Source organism: Rhododendron vialii, chromosome 5a (genome assembly GCF_030253575.1).
Source record: "Rhododendron vialii isolate Sample 1 chromosome 5a, ASM3025357v1".
NCBI classification, from domain to species: domain Eukaryota; kingdom Viridiplantae; phylum Streptophyta; class Magnoliopsida; order Ericales; family Ericaceae; genus Rhododendron; species Rhododendron vialii.
This window is the reverse complement of record NC_080561.1, coordinates 5,314,522-5,335,710: the sequence shown is the minus strand read 5'-3', so window position 1 is coordinate 5,335,710 and position 21,189 is coordinate 5,314,522. Positions and strand designations below refer to the sequence as shown.

Here is a 21,189-nt window from a genome sequence, read left to right as displayed (position 1 = left end):
AACTTTCTCACCTGGGCCTACGTTCTTGTACTTTGTGAATTCTTCCCCCATTGATTAAAAAAAAATAAAAATGTGTAAAAGTTAGACCCGAATTTTATGAAGATCAAGAGAACACAATCAAAACGACCATAGAGGTCCACTTGTGCTAATTTTGTGCTCCTTTCAGGATTACTCGTTTTCTTTTTGACCTCCTTTTTAGGATTACTTTAACGATCAAAATTTTGCATATCATAATGTAAATCTGTTGGGAAGTTTGATCATGTTAAAAGTTATATTAATTAGATAGCATGAAATACATGAGTGGATAAAATTGATATTGGAAAAAATTTATTGACGCCTATTGAAATTAATTATGACTCGTTTATTTAAAGATAAATGATTTTCATTATATATCAAATCAATATCTATCAAAATGATTATAAAAGATTCATACATGATACATCTCTACGAAATTTGCAATAATGAGTCCGAAAACAGCTTGAAATTATTGAAACCGGCCGGACCTCTCCCGTATTTTTTTTTTAATGGGAGAAGTGCTAGCTCTATTCTAAAATATGAAGTGAAGTTATTATTTATAATTTTGAAAGAGAAAACCTGAAAAAAACTAAATTGACTTTTGAATTTAACGTAATGCTAACTCATAAGATTGCTACCTGAGTAACATTCAAGAATTAAATCCGTTTTCCCCTTACGTTTGGGAAAAAATAAAGTTTACATTAGGATCTCAATCCATACACTTTTTTTTTTCTTTCTATTTCATCTAAAAGAAATATTAGATCTCAATTAATATTATGTTTACTTTTCTTCAATTTAAGATAATGGAGTTCGATACTCTACCACTATGCTTGATTGCGATAGAATCGACATTGGAATAGAATGGAATGGAGATCAAAAGCAAATGAAATTGTATAAGGTCGAAATGACTGTTATTTTTTTTCATATTTTGTGTACCACAAAAAATGTGATATTGTGAGATGTTGGAGCATCACGTGATGATGCCCGGCCCAGAAATTTGTGACGCGCGCGGAAGAGAGAATGTTGTAATCTAACGGGTGGGTCTTACAGTCAAGCTCCCTTCTGCCTTTACACTCACGGGTTGATCTCCGTCTGGACCGAGAAAACCTTTATACATCTCTGTTACCTTTTGGAAGGTCTACGGCGCTCCATAGAAACTGTCTACCCGAGACTAGAAAGAAACTTCATAAAAGCTGAAATACGAAGAAATAGAGATGTCTCTTTTATTTTATGGAAGTATAAAACTAATCCACCTTCATGGCGAAAGATATGTATATGAGCTGGTGTAGAGAAAGGGAGAGAGGAGAGAGAGCACATCGATCTTTGCCGTGAAGAGAATGCAATCGGAATTCTTTAAATTTTCTGATGGAATGACTATTCTTTTTTATTGGGGTAATTAGCGTTTTTTTTATTTAGAATTTTGGCATTCCTTTGATTTTTAGTGAATGAGACATGGAAACAATGGTTCTATTATCTTGTACTTATATTATATCGTAGACAATGATTGGGATTTTTAAAAAATGTACTATAAAATAAATCTGAAAAGTATAAAAATAAATGATAGGAGTAAAATCATCTCATGTCATTCTTGAATGAAAAAAAAAAAAACTTATAATCTTTATTATCTCATACTTATATTATATCGTACGATATGACGTTAAAGATATTTTAGAAAAAAGACTATCAAACAAATCTGAATCTAAGGTTGTATCGCTACCCAAAAAATTTATTCGGCATATTGTCTTCCCGGAGGAAGGGATTTTGTAATGTAATAGTTTCATAGAACCCATGAGTATACATTTCGAGCTAATAATATGTCCTCAAATCTTTTGGGAATTAAAACGATATATTTTGGGTATTAGTATAATGATACTCCATGTTAGTAGCAATAAAATGGAAAAAGGATATTACCAACCTTTAAAAAAAAACAAAAAGGAAGGAAACAAATTGAATTTTTAAAAGTGAAACAATTTACAAGTAATTCAAAATTCAGTTCCGGATCTGACAAAAGGAAAACCTGAATTTTGCTTCTCTATTTTTTTTTTTTTTTTTTGATCCGCTTCTCTATTTCCACTACTCAGTTCTTTCTTTGATTTCCAAAACCGACAACTGGGAAACAAACCCCCGCAGAATTGCGAAAGGGGATTGTTAGAGAGAGAGAGAGAGAGATCAGAGACCAGGTTTTGCTGTGGGAGTAATAGTTTTACTAGCAGATTTGCTTCAATGGAGTATCGAAAGATCAAAGATCAGGTTTTTCTTTTCGCCGTAATTCTTTCTATACAATGTGTACTCTTGTTTGATTGCACCAATCAATTAAACCCTAGAAATGCGCATCTACCGTTTCGTACTCGATACTCTTTTCTCTCAGTTTCGTTATCACTTTGCATAACTCTGATTCTCTCTCTTCTCTCTCTCTCTCTCTCTGGGGTCAGATTGGATGCTGGTTAACTTCAGCTCCCCCAAATTTAGAGTAATGAGTTTAGGTTGACTTCGCTTGCATTTTTTGTGCCGTACTTATTGGTTTTCCTAGATTGGTTTCTGATACCTTACAATATTTTATGAGAGAAGATTTTTTTTCCGCTTGTTTATGTTCATATTGAATCATTCTATACCCTTAAAAAAACTTGCTCTTAAGTGTAATGACTCTTGGAGAAAAACCTGCACAAGCTCAAGAAGGGAGATTTTTTTCCCGTAAAACTCCGTTTTTCCGTTAAGAATTTCTATCTATCTATGCTATATACAAATGTAGTGGGCTTCTCAAGCCTCTAAACTCCCATACCTAATTTTTAAGACTTTTGCTGTCTTTGTTTTTTGAAATTGAGAGAGAGAGAGAGAGAGAGAGAGAGAGAGAGAGAGAGAGAGAGAGAGAGAGATATGTGCCCACACACACGGAGAGAGAGTTACGGTTTTGTTTTTTTGAAAGAAGGCAAAGTGTTACCTGAGGGAGTGGGGAATTGGGTTGAGAGTGTGTGATTATTAAAATTGAACAAAGAAACAAGAAGTAGTAAAAAAATTCAATTGAGTCAATATGTATATTTCGTGCATCGCGCAGGCACAACGCTTGTTATGCTTATGTGCTTTGTTTGAGTTGTCTTCCATTTCAAGGTTGAGTTCTTAGGTCAGATTCGGCTTGCACCTTGAATTTTGACGGTCGTATGTGATACTGGCAGGATGAAGTTGGTGATGATATAGAGAACCGAGGTGGGAAAGCTCTTCCGGGTGGTACGTTTTCTCGACCTTGAACTAAATAGGCTACGCGGCGTGTTCCTTAGTCCTCATAGTAACTATTGACATTGCAGTTTCGGTTAGTAATGTTGCTAACTTCGGAGGCATCTCTAGTGAACGATCTAAGTGGAAGCGCAAGTAAGATGTGCCTATAACACTAGTTTAAATGCATCGTGTCTATTGCAAAGGATAAAAAAAATAGTTGGTTGACTGCCAATTCCTTATTGTTATAGGTCCATTGTTACACTTGCATTGACTATTCTTACAAGTTCACAGGCAATCCTTATTGTCTGGTCCAAGAGAGCTGGAAAGTACGAGTACAGTGTTACAACTGCGAATTTCTCGGTGAGGAAGTACTATTCTCCACTTAAGATTATTTAAATGACATAAACAGATCCTTGGAGCGACAGTTATGCAACATTTTCAAGATGTGAAGATATATTAAATTGTTAGCTATGGTGGCTGTTTCGTTAATTGTAACAGAATTTAATTTTGAGCATTGGTTTTCTTCTTTGGAATTAGGTAGAGGCTTTGAAATGTACGTTATCACTTGCAGCCTTGTTAAGAATCTGGAGAAGGGAAGGTGTTACTGAAGATAACAGGTCATTTGTTTCATCTATCTCCCTCCCATCTTTTGTTTCTTTTTCTGTCCCTGAGTTTTCAAACTTCCAAAAATCTGGTTTGACTAAAACTTTGATTTGTGCCTTATATTGTTAGGTTGAGTACGACGCTGGATGAAGTTAGTGTTTACCCAATACCTGCGGCACTTTACCTCGTCAAAAATTTGCTTCAAGTAATTTTTTTTTTGCCTTCGGTCTCATGCAGTAGATTAATAGTAGCTTTAGTCGTCTTCTTTCTTTTTTTCTTTCCCAGGTAGACAGCTTTAGTATTTTGGTCTCTAAAAGATGACTCTAACTTGCAGTATTACATCTTTGCTTATGTCGATGCTCCGGGGTATCAAATATTGAAAAACCTGAATATTATCAGCACTGGTGTGTTATATCGGATCATTCTTAAGAAGAAGTAAGTCTTTCTGCCATTTACCCTGGGAATTATGGTCTTTATACAAAAGAGGGGCCAAACTTTGAATAAGTAAAGCTAATTTATCATTTTTGTCAGATATCCCCAATGGCATTATTTTTCTGATCAGGACTAAAATCTATAAATAGAACTATAACGAGTACTTACAAAAGAACAAAATGTCAAAACCTCGAAATTTACATGATAAGAAATGCTTTAGTGAGCTGGACAATTGGGCTTAGATATTTTAATCTAATTGTCATTTTCTTTCAGGTTAAGCGAGATTCAATGGGCTGGTTTCATTCTATTATGTGCAGGATGCACCACAGCACAACTAAATTCTTCGTAAGAGCGATCCTCAATCCTGACTATCTTGTAGTTGTGTTCTCATGGGTTCTTCAAATTTTATTTCGGATTTTGTTGGAACACATTTAGTCTATTATGATATGCTGCCTGGATTGTAGCCAATTGCAGAGAGAACTTTGAACTGCTAATGTTCTGCTTATACCCGAAATTCATTTCTCTATCGGCTTGGATTCTTTACTCATGCTACCTTGGTTGACAAAAAGGAAATGCCGCTTTGGTTTCGATTGTTGGACTTCTATATCAGTTCAAATTTCTTTCTCTTTCTTCAATGGCTTCTTATGAATGATTGCGGCTATATGCAGTTCTGATCAAGTCCTTCAAACTCCTGTTCAAGGTTGGGTGATGGCCATTGTGAGTTGATGAATTTTTCAGCTTTTTTTTTTTGGATATCAATTTTGAAGCTTAATCAACTGAATTGTGCCGAAAAGCCTGATTGTTGTCATTGGTTGTAATAGCTTGTTGTAACCAATCCGTAATTCCTATGCAGGTCATGGCACTTCTAAGTGGTTTTGCAGGAGTATACACAGAGGTAAATTCTTTAAGCATTTACTTTTGCTTGTTTGTTGTCTGGTAGTGCAGTTCCTGTTTAAGGCCTGACTAGTGTGCACGAAGTGCTCAGCCAACAGTATATGAGCAGAATTGGGTGGATCTTGTTGGCAAATAGTTAAAGTAACACTCCCCAAAGAGGATTTTGATTTATGCTATGCAGATAATAAAGTAGTTGAAAAAATCAATGGGGTACCTTGATAGTCATTCAAGTTATGACTGATGATTTGTGCTTTTGGATTCTGCAGGCAATAATTAAAAAGCGTCCTTCAAGGAACATAAATGTGCAGAACTTCTGGTTATACGTCTTTGGAATGGGCTTCAATGCTATTGCGATACTGGTTCAAGATTTTGATGCTGTCGTGAACAAGTAATTTCAGATTGTTCTTAACCAAGCGCGGAAATATCAAGATTTGGGCATTTTGGATTTATCTGTTCAAAAAATTTCCCAAAAACAAGTCATTTATGGATATTTTCAGGAGGGCCATGCAGACTGATTGTGCTCTTACTTTTGATTATAAGGACCTCTACAAAGTTTTGAGCTCAACGTCATCATTTAGTGGGTTAAAGACTGATCTTAAAAGCTTAAGTGGATTAAATCTGCATAGTTAATGCGTTGATTATTATGAACAATTTGGTTTTTCTCCGTCTGGCAATAAATAAGAGATTTTACTCATGGTTGTGTGTGATTAAACCAAATATGCCCTCCTCTGAACTACTTAATTGTGCAATTTCCTACTTTCCTATCTTGGGACTTTTGGAGAAGACTATAATCAGAAACTGAATGGTCAGTTTTAGTAAGTGAAGCAGGATGGTATTTTCTTGGGTTGTCAAATTAGCGGATTCTGTGTCTTTGGAATGCTCATCATGCTCATCTATCACTCTTTTGTTACTTAACAAGTTTGGTTCTCCTGTTGCATTGGTGAAGGTAGATTTGTCAAGTTTTAACTTTTACTATATTTTATGACTGAGACTTTCTCTTACAGGGGGTTCTTTCATGGATACTCATTAATTACGATTCTCATGATTCTTAACCATGCACTAAGGTACATTGTTCTCCTTTGTTGAATGACATCATCTTCCATTTGCTTGCTTAGCTATGGAAAAAGGGTATCATCATCCTATAGCTTATTTTCTTTCTAGTTCTTGATTTACTGTGTCGAAAGATATTCAATTACCCTGGAAGGTTAAGATTTGGTTAATGTAGTGTCTGCAGATCCGTTTTCAAACTTTTTAGGTTAGATAGATTTCTCTGGTGTGGGGAGTCACTCAGACAGGCATCAGGAATTTTTTAATTTCCAAGTTGGCAAAAAAATGTTGAAAGTAAACCACAGAGTGATAGAAATTACCAGGAATAAATACACAAATTGGAAAAGGAAACAGTTTTATTGGAAACTAAATAGCTCCACTTTACACACTCTACATTAATTTGATTTAATCTGTTCAAGGAAAATGTTAATATTATTCCCCTTCTTTTGTTGTGTTGATGACCAACCCTGTATGTGGCTTCAATCTTTTCATCTTCTAGTACTCATTAACTTTTTGCTATGTGCAGTGGCATTGCTGTATCAATGGTCATGAAGTATGCTGACAATATTGTGAAGGTGTGGCAATGGACATTATTCTCGTTATGAAAAGAAAAAAACTGGGCTCCACTTGTTGTGCATTATGCATTTTATGAGAATTTATCTGCAATGCAACTCGCAGGTGTATTCTACTTCTGTGGCGATGCTGCTGACGGCAGTTGTTTCTGTGTTTCTTTTTGGGTTTCATCTCTCCCTTGCCTTTTTCCTTGGTTCCACGTAAGTTGTTCTAGTTTATGTCAATGCATCTTGTGCTTTTACATTTCTGGAACAAGTATGATATTCGTAAACTGTGTTCATACGTTAATGGCTTGTTCTCCGTTCTGCACACTTGCCATGTTCATGGCATGCTCTGGGACTGACTAGCCTTTCCTGTTGTGAAACAGCATTGTCTCCGTCTCAGTATACTTACACGCCATTGGAAAGGTGCAAAGATAGTAACGATTGGCTTTCTTCCGTCCTAATTGCGCTTTCAATGTACAGGCTGGAATTATGCAATGTTTGACTCAGTTTTGTTTTTCCAACCGATTCTATTGAGTTTCCCTTTTCAAATGTCAGTTCAGGTAGCATGCATCTTATTTTGGTTTAATGGAACATCTTTGACATTCTTGGAGATCAATTTATTGTAGTATTCACAGCTCAATGTTGACAGTTAGTAACTTAACATGATGTGTTCCCTGTAGTGCACCAAATGCATGTGAGATGGTTGTGGTGCACCAAACTCTCTCTCTCTCTCTCTCTCTCTCTCTCTCTCTCTCTCTCTCTCATGCGAGAGTGTTTGGGTGTGTGACTGTGTGTATCTCTGTGTCATGCTAGATCAAGATGAGGTCCCTATTGCTGTGACAATTTCTAACAATGGTTGCAAACTGTTTTCGATGGATAATAACTTTGAGTTCATTTCCTTTTCCAGAAGAAAAAAAAAATTGAGACGGAAAACCCCAAAGGGATATTCGATGTATAATACTTGAGTTTTTTTGTCTTTCAAAAAGAAAAAAAATACACAGGCACGGGAGAACCTGCAGTGTTTGTTGGGTGAACGAAATGGCTTCTTGCCAAACCCAACTAGTTCAGTTGGTGTGCAGCGTGGCCTACCCAGTGGAGGAAAATGTTCAAGCCCCACGAGGGGCGCTTTTGGAGTTTAGGACTATGGAGAGCCTTTGGACTAACATACTAACTCCCTCCCCTAATCCCGCTGATGTATGCCGTTTGACAAAAAGAAAAGAACGAAATGGCTTCTCATATCTCATTACCAACAAAGAGAATGGATCCATAAACTGCAACCTTTCAAACCTTTTTGTAGTTGTTGTTGTTGTTTCCCCTTCTTGTTCAACGAAGCTTAATAGTCACCATAATACTCCATCAGTTCAGGTAAATATAAAAGTAATCTCGGGATCATTGAAAACATTAAACAACCAACACAACTGCAAAAGGTCTTGCTCCGCATAGGAACAAACAATCTACTCTTGTATTAATTTGCCCTATCTTTCTCTCAACGCATAAACTGCGCATAAACTGGTGACAGGATATCTCAATGCATAAACTGTGCGTAAACTGGTGACAGGATAACATTCCCATATTCGATTCAATACCTAAGGAAAATATGCGAATTCGGCAGATTGCAAATCATTTCCAGAACCTAAAATCTCGTGCTACGTGGTTGGCCCGAAAGTTGTTAAGTAATTAGGTCCATATGCTGACAAGGATAAAGAATTAACTCAAGACTTCATTGAACTTGAAAACACAGTCGTATAGCCTCCCACCAAGGAACTGGGCAACCTCTGGGTGCTTCACCTGTATGTGCAAGTATAATCAGGATAGGGAAGCAAAAGAATGGAAGAATTTGAACTAACTCTAGAAGTGATTAACGGGGATCCTAAAACGGGAAAAAAGAACGGCATGATTAAAAGTCATTACCATCCCAATCTTAAGGGAATCACATTTGAATTGAGCATAAAGATTTGTCTCAATTCCACGGCCCTGCCAAAAGAAACAAAGATTGTGTCGTCAATATTGAGGAAGTTTAAAACTAAGAATCTTGTTTATCGATCTTCTGATTTTCAAACAGCCTCTGTACTAACTTACAAATACTAAGCAGTAACTAGGCTTTTGAGGAAGTTTAAAACAAAGAATCCTGTTTATCAATATTCTGACTTTCAAACAGTCTCTGTATTACTTCTAATTAATAGAGTAGGTATATACTTGGCCATATGAATTATAGAATCGAAGAATTTCTCTCTTCTCAAATGTTTGGTAAGCCCTACATGATTTCTTTTTAGTAATCCATATGTGAAAGAACCATACAATTTACTTGAAGCTAACAGAACCGAAAGTGGATAATGGTGACCTCTACCCTAGTAGTTATCTTAAGGTAAGCACTAACCATTCCTTCCAAAATGACCAAGTCTGCATCACTTGCTAGGTAGGCAAGTTCTTGTGATATGCTTGTGAGATCAATAACCTGCGATGGGATAAGCAGAAGCGACAAAATAATTAGAGAAATGCAACATTCGAGATCTTCCAGTCAGTGTAAGATGACATAAAGAAAAAATGAAGCTATGAGAGAATCACTTAGAGCACTTTCTATTTCTTACCGGCAAATCATTACCGGAATTGGCAATCAAAAGGTTGGAAGCATCAACTCCCGCAAGCTGCCCATTTGCATCCTTCAACTGGTAATTTACAACTAAACATGTCAGAGTCAAACAATGAATCTGAAAGTATCACAGACACCCAAAAAAGTAATCGTTTATTACCTTGGATATTATCTCAACTAGTTCAGGATAAGTTACATCATTGATAGAAGGCAAATCATTAGCTGCCAAGACCACCTGGATGGGAAAAGCAAAAAGTGAAATGGGCTGAAGACAGCAACCCTATGCAAGAGAGATTTGACTGCTATCCATGTGGAAAATTAATATTGGAGGCTATGCCATCGCATGAGATGGTAACTTGAAGATGACGATATTACCTTCTCAACTGTTTGTGATTTTAATTTTTAACCCCTACAATTCTACTAACAAAGCAACACTAATATAAGATCCGGTCTTTCCTGCAAATATGACCGATACAAATGGAGAGTCTTCACGCTTTAACAGGACGGCGTCCAGATTAAGGGGAGCATGTGGCAGAAAGTTTGACAGATTCTCCCAAGCTACAAAGCACGGATATGGAGGTCAAGACACAAAACATGGCCATGTCATACCTAAAAACTGAGGACATGGACACGTTGACTATAAAATTTACTATTGTTTTGTGTATCTTAGAACTTTGAAGTACATCCAACCATAATAGACTAAATTTCTATCAAACCGTATAAACGATGCAAATAGTATCAGCTTTATGAAGATATAAATCAACAGTCTTAAGTATCATGAACTAAACGCTCATGGCAATATTGGCTGTGGCTGCATACTAGAAGACTAAATGGTTCAGGAAGCAGACCTGTGTTCCACGCCGTAGCAACTCTCGTGCAAATGGCAATATACCCAATATAATATCTGCACCACAATTGTCAACAAAAATGACAGCCTGCCACAACAAAGAAATGACCTGGTTATGGCATGCGACAAGCACAGTCCACTTCAGAAGAAGAAAAAGGTTATGAAACATTGCGTATGGAGCTTGCCTTTTTCCAGGATTTTCTGCTCCATTTCAATATAAAAGCATCCAAATCATCAATCACCCATGGTCGAGGGACAAGATTCTGACAACTAGCCAAAAAGGATATTCCATCCTTTGAGAACAACTCTGCAAGCTTCAAGAATAGGGACAAGGGAAAATCATAAAATAAATAAATAAAATGCTACTGAAAGCGTACTTTGAAAACCATGATATCTATGTTATATCTTGAAAATCAAGCAACATAGATACATGAAAAACATGAACTTTTGTATGGTGTCATCCAAATAAAAGATGGTACACAAGCCTCATTACTACTGAGTACTGACATGGATTAAAACTTAAAATATAGGGGGTGGATCTTGGATGCTTCAAAACAGACATTACTTCTAAAAACTCTGGCAATTATTCCCCCTGAAAGTTGAAAACTGAAAACTTCTTCTTTCTGATCCATATAAACATCTTAAGCATGGTAAAAGGAAGGGTGCAAACAGAGAAGTCAGTCTTCTGAACTCTGGCAATTATTAAAGGTGCTCTTAAAATTCACAACCAAACACTTCAAGATGCAAGAAAAACAAAAGAAGACTCAATAATGTATAAGAAATGTGTGTGTGTGTGTGTGTGTGTGTGAGAGAGAGAGAGAGAGAGAGAGAGAGAGAAGCCATGGATGTGAAATTCCTTGAGGCTTTACAGAACAAGTCTTACTGAAATGCGTTGGGAATGAAGGTCATCATAAGCACAGTCAAAGTATAGAAGATTGACAAGACAGAGAGATATAAATCTGATGCTGACTGATTAGTGTATGAGACCCACCAAACAATGACCAATTAACTTCAAACAATAGTCACTTTAAAGTCTGGACTAGTGTTTTCACTGTGAACGATGTTAGCCAAAATCACAGTAGCCTTCTTGTAGAGTAGCAGTCAACGTGAAAAGAATGCAAAAGATAGTGTATAGTGTAAGGGTGGAGGTGGTTCACACAGGTCTTGATAAAATATGGGAATACTTCACAAAAGTACAAAAAGTATGCCCTTGTTCGGTTGTGGGTTTGGAAAAAAATTTCCAAACCCAAATCCACTCATTACCTATATTTCCAATCATTAATTTCATTTCTCTCTCCACTCATTACCCCTATATCCAATCATTAATCTCATTTCTCTCTCCATCTCTCTCCACTCATTACCCCTATCCCCAATCATTACCCTATTTTCTCTCCTCACTCATTACCCAAAAACCAAACCCAAAAATTTTCCAAACCCACAACCGATCAAGGCAGTTCATTACTTCTAGTGTTATCTACAGAACAAGATGAAATTATTTCGTTTAATGCACCAGCTAACAGAAATTACTGATCGATCATCTATGTCCAGAAATTGACCAGAAAAAGGTGCCAAATTCGGTATCGAAAGAGAGTACTTTTTGCAATACAGATTTTCAACCTTAGTCTCTTCCTACAACTTAAAAAACCAACTTAGATGGTAGGGCGTTTACAACTTTTCCATGTACATGTGTCATCCAAATGCAGAATGAACAAACAAAATGTTATAACCGGGCACACTTTCAAAAATAAAAAATAACAGCTACTTGTAAGTATTGTGAAGTCATGACACCCCAAGCAATATGCCACTTGAATTGCTTTGGTAACCTTTCAAATGACAGATGGAAGCAAATAAAAAATCTCTATATTCGTAATTCAAATAATTTTGCAGACAAGAGTGCAAAATACCTCTGCAGAACCAAGATCAAATATGTTCCCCGCAAATATTCCCCTTATCAAGTTCTCCACACGCTTGGCTCCATCGTCAATAGCATCATTAAGTCGAACTACATCCCCAAATAAGGATATTGCCTTTTCATTTTCTTCATCCTAGTGCATTCAATCCACAAAAAGAAAACCATTCTCAGAGAACAACGAGAGATGTTTGGACACAGAGATAAGAGCAGAAAGATGGCAGACATTTTTACCAGCTACCGGGCACATCCACAGCAAACCCAACTCCTAGTGACACTACCTATTCCACTATAATGGATCTGGAAAGCATATTTCAGGAACTTGCCAAGATTTTTCCCAGACCACCGGAAAAAGGTATCGTGCCATGTCTCCCCAGTCCCCAACATTTAAAACCACTGGGCTGGTTTGATAAGGAAGTAAGAAATGAAAATTTGCTCATTTAACTTTCTTGAATGAACATTATGCTTACCTTAATTTTCTTGAATATGTCTCTGAACCCCAGTTCTCTCAGAACTTGCTCACGGAGCCTGCAGAGAAGCTAGACCCAAAGAGAAAATGAATCCAGCTTCCTCATAGTTATATACTCCCTCCGTCCCAATTTGTTGCGCCCATTTTGACTTTCACGTAATTTAAGAAAATATCATAATTGCATTGACTTTGTGTCAATTTTACCATTTTACCCCTTTGCAACTTATGACTTTTTGTCAACTTTCTTGTCATGTCATTAATTTGCTCCACTTTTCTTTCAAATCAAGTTCAAAATTTGAATTTGGGAGGGACAAATGAGGGATAATATGGTAATATAGACATCCAAAATTGGAAAGTTTTGAAACAAGCACATCATTTTGGGACATCCCAAAAAGGAATAAGGGCATAACAAAATGGGACGGAGGGAGTATTCTTTACCATGTAAGTCAAACAGAGCACAATTTGAGTCAGTTATTTTCTAAAAATTGAAATTTGGCTTACGATGCAATCAGGTGGCCCACCATGACTTTCAGGATCTTTCTTAAAATCCTCCAGGAGTTCGGAGTACCTTTCGCAGATAAAGAATAAAACACTTGCGTGAGGTGGTTAAAAGATGTCCAGATATTCAAGTCTACGGTTAGCATCCATTCCTACCTATTGGTGGGCATATTCAACCTTCTTGAAAACTGTAGTTTTGCATCTAGAATGCTATGAAACACGAGACATAAGTTCGTGCATTTACAATCTGACGTTATTTAATTCTGTGAGCTCAGCAGATATAGTCTATAGTCGTTAGGAAGTGTAACACAACCAGTGTTAGCCAAACAAAGTTTGACTCCTGTTGTGTTATTGTATATTGTTTTGATTAAGGAGGTTAGTACAGGGGGTAACATGATTATGTATCTACCAAATGAGTGACATTCCTGAACTAGGCATGTATGCCATTCACCTCCCACGCCAACCCAGTCGAGCACACACGACAACCAGAAAAATGGTCATGTGTGGCAGTTATGACTTAGTCTTATTTTCCTTCTTACACACTATGGAAAGAATATGAAAACATGCTCTTTTTCAGCAAAGCGGTGGTTAGAAAAGTGTGTTGCAGACCTGAGTGAGTCGGCAGCGATAGTGTAAAGGAACTATTTTGGTTTGAACAACAAAGGATAATTCTTAAGAGAGTGATTAACCAGTTATTGGATGATCGTGCTATGAATCTTTTCCAGAACTCAATAATGCTTATCATAAAGAAATTACCCAAATATCGTTCTTAACAAAGTAAACATTCAACTCAACAAGTTCAGACAAAGAAGTATGAAAATGGGATTGAGAAGTATCATGATAATGCTTGTAACAAAAACAGAATGAAAATGCTGTTTTCAAGACTTTTCCTAGGCATCCAATAGGCAGTAATGATGATATACTATCTGATGTGAGAAAATAATAGGTGGTTACAATTGCGTAATATAGAAAATACCTTTGAGCGAATTTTTCAGCTTTAATATGAGCATCAGGAACTGTTTCATCGCTCTCTGCTCGTTTACTACAAGAAAGAATGAACACACACAAAAGGAGAATAAAATAGAAAGACTACTAGAAATCCCGAAATCACTGTTTAGAAAGAAGAATTGACATTTTCCAGATTACAACAATAAACCCAAAAAAGAAAGGAAACTCTAGTAACCATATCAACAGAAGTGAACTTTAACACTATTTTGAACCTTTTTCTCTCTTTGAAAAGTAGTTAAAGCCTTCATATAATTCGTGTGTGCGTGCGCGTGCACAGGGGATAATGAGCGCGAGCGTAAAAGCATTCTTAACAAAATTCCAAATTACTAAGTCGTATAATTTGCGTGCGCGTGCACTGATAATGAGCATGAGCGTGAAAGTGTTTTAAAAAAAAATTCCAAACTACTAAATTCGCGAGAGCATGCATTACGAGTGAGAATTGAGAGAAGAAGCAGAGGGTAAACCGAAGCTACTGAAAAAAGCCACAATGAAAGGGGGAAAACAAGTGGTTTTATTTGGAAAAATTGAGAAAACAAAAACTTGAAGGAAAGCATTGGAGCAGTTTATATATGCACGAGACAATATGATTGTACCGAAAAGAAGGGATGGAATTGAGGAAGAGATCAATCCAAGAGAGCTCAGTTGGGGTAGGTTTCTTGGGATTGTCGGACGGGAACCTGTATGGGATTGTGCAAGCCCTGTAGTTGGACTCGATCGGCGTCGTTAACAACGGAAATGCCACCAATTCTCCAGAACTCTCCATTCTCTCTCTCTCTCTCTGTCTCTCTCTCTCTCTCAGAGGAAGTTGGAAAGAAGTGGGTTTGTTGTTGATGATGATGATGGGGTTTGAAAGGGTCTGGTTTGGTATGGTATGGACTATGGAGGTAAAGGGAGAGAGAAATTGCGGGGATGGAGGACAGAGTTGCGGTGTGAGAAGCGATCTCACAAAGATAGATGGGACAACACCGACAAATCCAAGTACTCCTATGTAGTTGTAGTGCGCGTTCGTGCACAAGAACGAAAGAGCATTGGAGTCAAGGCTCCGGTACATAAACTTCTTAAAAAATAAACAGTTTATTTCACATTTTTAAATTTAAAAATAATGTAAATGAAAAATAATATTTCAATTTTTTTTGCATCGTATAAAAGATCTCATTGTGATCTTTCAAACAAGATAGATCTATATTGCATATTTTTAAATTTCAATAAACCCATAATATTTTAACTTGAAATTGTCTTCTTAAAAAATAAAGGCTTTTTTTTAGTTTCGGAACGGGGCCTAAGTCCCAGCCGCCTAAAGCGCGGACGGGTGCGGGAGCGCGGACTTAAAAATGTTTTTCAACAACTTCTAGAACAACTAAAAATTTGTGAGTGCGATGATCGAGAACGCAATCATAGGTCATCTTGAAGGATTATATGACTAAGGTCCATACTAGCTTTAGGACGACAAACAAACCAAGCAGCTCAAGGCTAGGCTCGATTTGGCTTGTTTTTTAATTGAACCGAGTTTGAGTTCGGAGTTTTGGAATCAGTTAGTAAACGATGCGAGCTTAACACGCCAAAGTTCGGCTCAGGTTGTTAATGGCTCGACTCGTTTACAGCCGAGCCAAGTTCGATTTTTGTTCTCGTTTAGCAAAAGAGTCGAGTTCGAACACAACAAAACTTGGCTTGACTTGTTTGCAGTCCAAGAGTCTCCCATGAGTAGGGGTGGGATTCGGCCCTCAATACTAATTGGAGTGCGTTTAAGCTAGCCCATACCCCAAGTCATAAAAAACTAATAATGAAAGAGTTGACATTGCTTCTCAAAAGCATTTTAACTTTCTAAAAATTTGGAAGAATGAAAAAAAGTAATTGAGAGCAAAAGCATAGAGCAAATCCTTTTTGCAAGATTTATGTTTTCATGAGCCATTTCAAAATTCACTCTATAGACCGGAGAAAATCAATCATGTCAAAAAAATTAGTTTTTTTTTATCCTCTTAAAAAAAAATTAGTTTGATCCAATGTAGTTTGCTAAATAAACTCTTTGATCTCATAGACAACCTTAATCTTTCTTCCTCTCTTTAGTTACTCCTTCTTTGCAATCTGAGGTGGTTGGATTGCAGTGAGTAGGACTGCAGAGAAGCCGGGTCGTTTCTTACTAACCAGCATGGTGCACACAAACTAGCAATAACTAACAAAATCCAACAATTCCTTTAGCCAATTACGATATTGGTCCATTTCTTTTAGTCTCTACAACCAACTCCAGCTGATGACACTAACATATGAGACAGTAACAGAATTAATCACATGGTGGTGGAATTTGGGTGCCAATGTACTTGACTCTGACGTTTCTGCACGAGGATGTTGCGACTTGTTTCTTCTCTTGCGACGATAAGAGGTCCAGATGAACGTCTTCGAGGTAAATGTTCTGGCACGGGATGCCTTTGCTGCACTGGAGTGTTACTGCCACTGCAGAAGACGACGTCCCCCTTATTTTCCTGAAGTATATGTCACTTAGCTTCACCAGCGATGGTGCCTGCATTCATGTTATACGATGAGCTTCGTCATGCATATATACGCTATATATGTAGTAAATGAAACAACATATGTACTTGTTGAGCATCTGTTTGAACCTTGAAATGATGTGAGAAGGCTATTCATGAAACTATTGTGAAAAGTTGGGGAGTCGGTAACCATGTATTCGGTTACAGAAGAAACATTTTTCTAAGCACCATCTTTTTCAATTTGTTCTAGTAACGAAAACAACCGTGCCAAATTTGATGCCACAGTTTCTTTTATTGGTTTGCTTTACAGTGAATGATCACGAGTGGTTAAATAGTTCCAATTTGTGCTAGTCCAACTATTTGTGCTGCTGAGGAAAAAAAAACACAAGGACTTGGAAAGAGCTGCGAAGTACTTACTAGGGAAGCACAAGTAGCGAATGGACAATATGCCTGGTCAATAATGATTGGATTGGTGACATTGTTCATGACAATGTTCTCGAAGGTCATGTTAGTGGCTGAGCTCAGTCCGGGAGAGTCGGGCCATGTCTTGATCCTAATGCCGTTCATGGTCTCAGTCATGTTGCAGTCTCTCACCACGAGACCTTTTACATCGCCTTCATTTGGGTATTTTCCCAAACTTCCCACACTAGACATACACTCAACCAAATGGAGAAAGCATAAGTGAAGCTAAAACAAATATACGGAATGGAATTAAATCATTGTTGAAAACAAAGAATAAAAGTGCTGCAAATATGAGAATGTAATAGCCTACCTGATGCCATGGCCAGGTCCACAACTGATACTTGTGACAGTGACCTGGGAATTCCCTTGTCCAATGGAAATGCAATCATCACCGGTGCCAATGAGTGACCGAGAAAAATAGACACCAGAGCTTCTCTCGATATGGATTCCGTCAGTATTAGGACTGTTTGCTGGGGCAGAAATTTTTAATAGACTCCCTTTGAAGTTGTTGCATTCCACAAGAGCTATGTGAAAGAACTTGCTATTCAGTGACCTTATGCCTCGGACAACTGTTTTGTTCATTGCCACAAACTTCAAATTCTGAAAACAAGAAAATGCTTCACCATTAGTCTTACCCTTCTGGCTAAATTTTCACTTGTGCTTATGGAGCCAGAATGCTCATTAGACATCATAGGCTCAATTAGTTCGGGATATCAAGCTCGAAGAAGTATGAACATGTCCATCGGCCTCAAGTATACGTGTAAGACGTGTATTAGACAAGGACATGACACCCTCAAGAATGTGCAAGTCATCGGTCTCAAGTATAGGTGTAAGATGTGTATTAGACAAGGACACGATACCCTCCAGAATGTGCAAGTCACGCCTAAATAAGTATCCGAATTGTTTGTTATCCTTTTTTTGCACAGACAAGTGAACACTCTTGGTACACATTAAGGGCACATTAGGAGTTTAAAATGCAATTTTTAAAACTTGGTCCAGAGCGATGTTTAGATTTTTACATTCGACGTGTCCCCATTGTGTCCATATTATATTTTTGAAGGAATGCCGTGTCCGTATATTTTGTGTTGTGTCATGTCTGTGTTTGTGTCTCGTGTCCATATACGTGCTTCTTAGATCTGGTTATTTGGTCTATCAAATTCTTTCCAAAGGCCACACTTTGCTATGGCAGCAAGTGGCTCTATTGCATGATTGCAGTTACTTCAGTACCATGTTCAACTGTTGGTTGCATGTCCTAAGGATTGCCTAATGAAAATATTTTGGCACAATTTGCTATGAACCTACTAGCTAGTCTAAGCTATTTTATGAACAAGAGGAGTTTGAGAGACCAATATCAAATAGAAAGGGTCATGAAACATACAGTGGGAAGAAGTTTGCAACTGGAATCAATGGTGCACTTGTTATAAGGCCATGCTTTGGCACCTTGGCCGTCAAACGTTCCATCTCCGGTCAAGGTCAATCCCTCTAACCATGCAAATTCAACCCAACCGGTGTTGTACCTGTACCTTGACAAGTTTGTTGTAGCTTTTAAATAACCCTGCAACTTCATTCCTTTAGTCAGCAAAGGATGAATAAGACTGTAAACTCAAACGATAACACTAGAGAGGTGTGAGGAGTGTAAAATGATTCTAATCTTGCCTTCATTAGAACGATTAGAGAAGACACATTGTTACAGGGGCCTGTGAATTTAATGGGGCCAATCAGGTACTTCCCTTTCGGTATCAGTAGAATTACCACGCCTGTGAACCCACATGCCTCCTTCCATGCTGCCATGAAGGCCTAAAAACAAAGTACTGTTTGTGCATTAGTCTTATAGATTACCAACAAACACATGTGCATAGGTAAGTATAAAAACGACCATGTTATATTCTATCTATGCCAAATTCTTTAAGCCCATTATGGGGGTGCCCGGTGCTATACATGTATGTTGAAGATTTTTACCAAGTTAGGCCTATCCAAGTGATGTCATTGATCATAGCAACTGATCCTTAGCCAACCATATGCCTTGTTGTTTTTGAACCCTTTCTTAAGAAGGAAAAAAAAATAGAACTGGTTTACAGGAAATGAAATTGGACACAGCCACTCCACAATGAGGAACCCTTACAAAGAGCATGCCCAAGATCTAAATCTGAATGCTAGTGTGATAAATGTACAGTTTAATAGAGGATTCATCTCATAACCCCTTACAAAGAGCTTGCTCAGAAACATGTATCTTTTATGCGGATGATGAGATTGTTTCATACAAGTAGAACAACAGAAAAACGAAGCCAAGAAAACTACTGTCAAGGACTAAAAGGTTTAAAATTTCGTCTGCCAAAAGGTCTTTAGTACCTCATCAATTAGAGCGTCGACTAGATCTTATGCATCAACGGGTTACGTTAGGACACTTGTGAAAGTAAAAAAAATTCAAGTCATCGACGCAAGCTAATTAAGTTCTAATGAGCTATTCCTCTGATGAGTAAATCCAAAATCCAAAACCCAAATACTAAGGCTTTTCATGTTGTCCCCACACCGAGTGGTACATCATGAAAGCCCTGATTCACAGAGCACTTGATGAAACTCGGGCACATGCAGTCTCCCTGACAGGCACAACTCAGTGCTATTCCAGTGTAACTGGCACCAAAACATTTGTGAATTTCGAAGATGCATGTTAAGGAAGCCAAATTTTAATGAATTAGGTTCAGAATGCCGTTACTTTCATAACTCAGAAACGAGCAAAATAAGTTTTATGCCTTGTCTTAATCTAAACCTCCAAATTGTGATATGGGTATTTGAGCCTAAGAGGTATGAATGAAAAATGATCTAACGTATGACCTAATTGCATTTGAAGAAAATTAGCTGTAATACAGCATTTCCTGAGGAGGAAATAGAAAAAGAGGCCAATAATTACTACGATCAATGACGGAGAAGATAGAGATTAACAGACTTTTGTGTCGTCGGTGTGGCCGTTGGCTCGGGCACCGAACCTCTTGACATTGAATACAGCAGAAGAGCTGCTGCTGTTTCCCTCGCCTTGTAAATGTAATAGCTTCCTGATTCCTCCCATTCCTAGTACTCCTCCTCCGCCCGAACCTGCTGCCGTGACTTTTTCACCTCTTCCCGGGACAACAATTACGCCCTCATCAAAACAAAAAAGGGTAAGCAAAAACAACAACAGTGGCAGTTTGATACCACTGTCTGTAATGCTCATCTTTTCCTATGTTTTTTCCTCTCTCTCTCTCTCTCTCTCTCTCTCTCTCCAAGTCAGGAGTTGTGAGTGTGGGAAGTTTTCTTACAAGGGTTTGTGGGGTTCTAAATCTGGGATGGCATTAGTGTTTGATTTTTTAGAAAATTAAACACAAAAAAAAGGGCGGGCTTTTGGAGTTTGTAAGGATAGGAGTTGTAGTAACCGTCTATAACTACCTTAAACACCCCACCCACACATGATCCCACGCACTACCGGGCTGGGATCATCTGTCCCCCCTTACACAGTCCCTATTGTATATATACTCTGCCACGTGTCTATCAAAAACAAATCCATTCCGAATCCGTCCACCAAATTTTCCTTCTCCGTTCTTCTGCTGTTCATTGGCATATCAAAAAGATAAATGTGTTTCAAAATTTTTGGAAGTAAGTATTTTACCAAATGGTTTTGTTACATGCAAGGAAGATTTGCAGGAAATCACACAAGGAAAAACGCATTTGGATCCATTTTACTTATAATTATTTTATATTTTTGTTAATGCAAGGCCTTTTACGGCTAGTTTGCACGTATCTCAAACTTATTCCCTACCGTCTCTCCTACATCTATTTTCACCGGCTTACGAGTCAAGATGAGGCGGGCGCCCGAAGAGTTACCGACAAAATGAATCACGAGACTTTAGTGGAGTGAGCAAACCCTAGGCCAAGACCATTTGGCGAACTCCTTGGGGGGTTTACTTATCATCATTGGATGCTATGCAATATGGATGCTCTGAATTTTGAATGAAGGCAGCACAAATTGAATCGGATCTATAGGCCTATAAGCTCTGGTGACAATTTCCCACGATTATTTACACCTAAAGTTCATTTGTAAGAAATGGACTATAACCCTAAAGACGAAATTGATATATATTGACATAGTACACAAATGATTAATGTTCGTTTGGAACAAATGGACTGATATCTG

General features: G+C 37.7%; 3 protein-coding genes across 4 annotated transcripts; 1 reads left to right on the top strand and 2 right to left on the bottom strand.

Annotated features, from left to right (window-relative positions):
* Window positions 1-2,085: 2,085 nt before the first annotated feature.
* LOC131325514 (CMP-sialic acid transporter 2-like) lies at window positions 2,086-7,476 on the top strand. 2 transcript variants are annotated; one of them, XM_058357818.1, is made up of 15 exons: window positions 2,086-2,265; window positions 3,186-3,237; window positions 3,315-3,378; window positions 3,474-3,585; window positions 3,763-3,842; window positions 3,958-4,033; window positions 4,163-4,263; window positions 4,534-4,605; window positions 4,929-4,977; window positions 5,114-5,155; window positions 5,421-5,542; window positions 6,159-6,218; window positions 6,728-6,776; window positions 6,880-6,974; window positions 7,142-7,476. In XM_058357818.1, the coding sequence occupies exons 1-15, from the start codon at window positions 2,239-2,241 to the stop codon at window positions 7,191-7,193; spliced, it is 1,053 nt and encodes a 350-aa protein (XP_058213801.1). In that variant the 5' UTR covers window positions 2,086-2,238; the 3' UTR covers window positions 7,194-7,476. The 2 variants fall into 2 exon arrangements, with proteins under 2 accessions (XP_058213801.1, XP_058213802.1); XM_058357819.1 differs by having other exon boundaries at window positions 3,186-3,241; window positions 3,325-3,378.
* Window positions 7,477-8,130: 654 nt separating this feature from the next.
* Window positions 8,131-15,090, bottom strand: LOC131325513 (damage-control phosphatase At2g17340-like). The gene is made up of 12 exons (XM_058357817.1): window positions 14,673-15,090; window positions 14,048-14,113; window positions 13,075-13,141; window positions 12,575-12,643; window positions 12,100-12,240; window positions 10,381-10,509; window positions 10,197-10,283; window positions 9,509-9,583; window positions 9,347-9,424; window positions 9,136-9,213; window positions 8,670-8,732; window positions 8,131-8,546 (listed from the first exon to the last, which is right to left on the bottom strand). Exons 1-12 carry the CDS (start codon window positions 14,840-14,842, stop codon window positions 8,466-8,468), a joined length of 1,104 nt encoding a protein of 367 aa, XP_058213800.1. The 5' UTR covers window positions 14,843-15,090; the 3' UTR covers window positions 8,131-8,465.
* A 1,032-nt stretch (window positions 15,091-16,122) lies between these two features.
* LOC131325512 (exopolygalacturonase) lies at window positions 16,123-20,348 on the bottom strand. Its single transcript, XM_058357816.1, has 6 exons — window positions 19,969-20,348; window positions 18,681-18,821; window positions 18,403-18,579; window positions 17,335-17,624; window positions 16,980-17,208; window positions 16,123-16,594 (listed from the first exon to the last, which is right to left on the bottom strand). Exons 1-6 carry the CDS (start codon window positions 20,230-20,232, stop codon window positions 16,358-16,360), a joined length of 1,338 nt encoding a protein of 445 aa, XP_058213799.1. The 5' UTR covers window positions 20,233-20,348; the 3' UTR covers window positions 16,123-16,357.
* Between the last annotated feature and the right edge of the window lie 841 nt (window positions 20,349-21,189).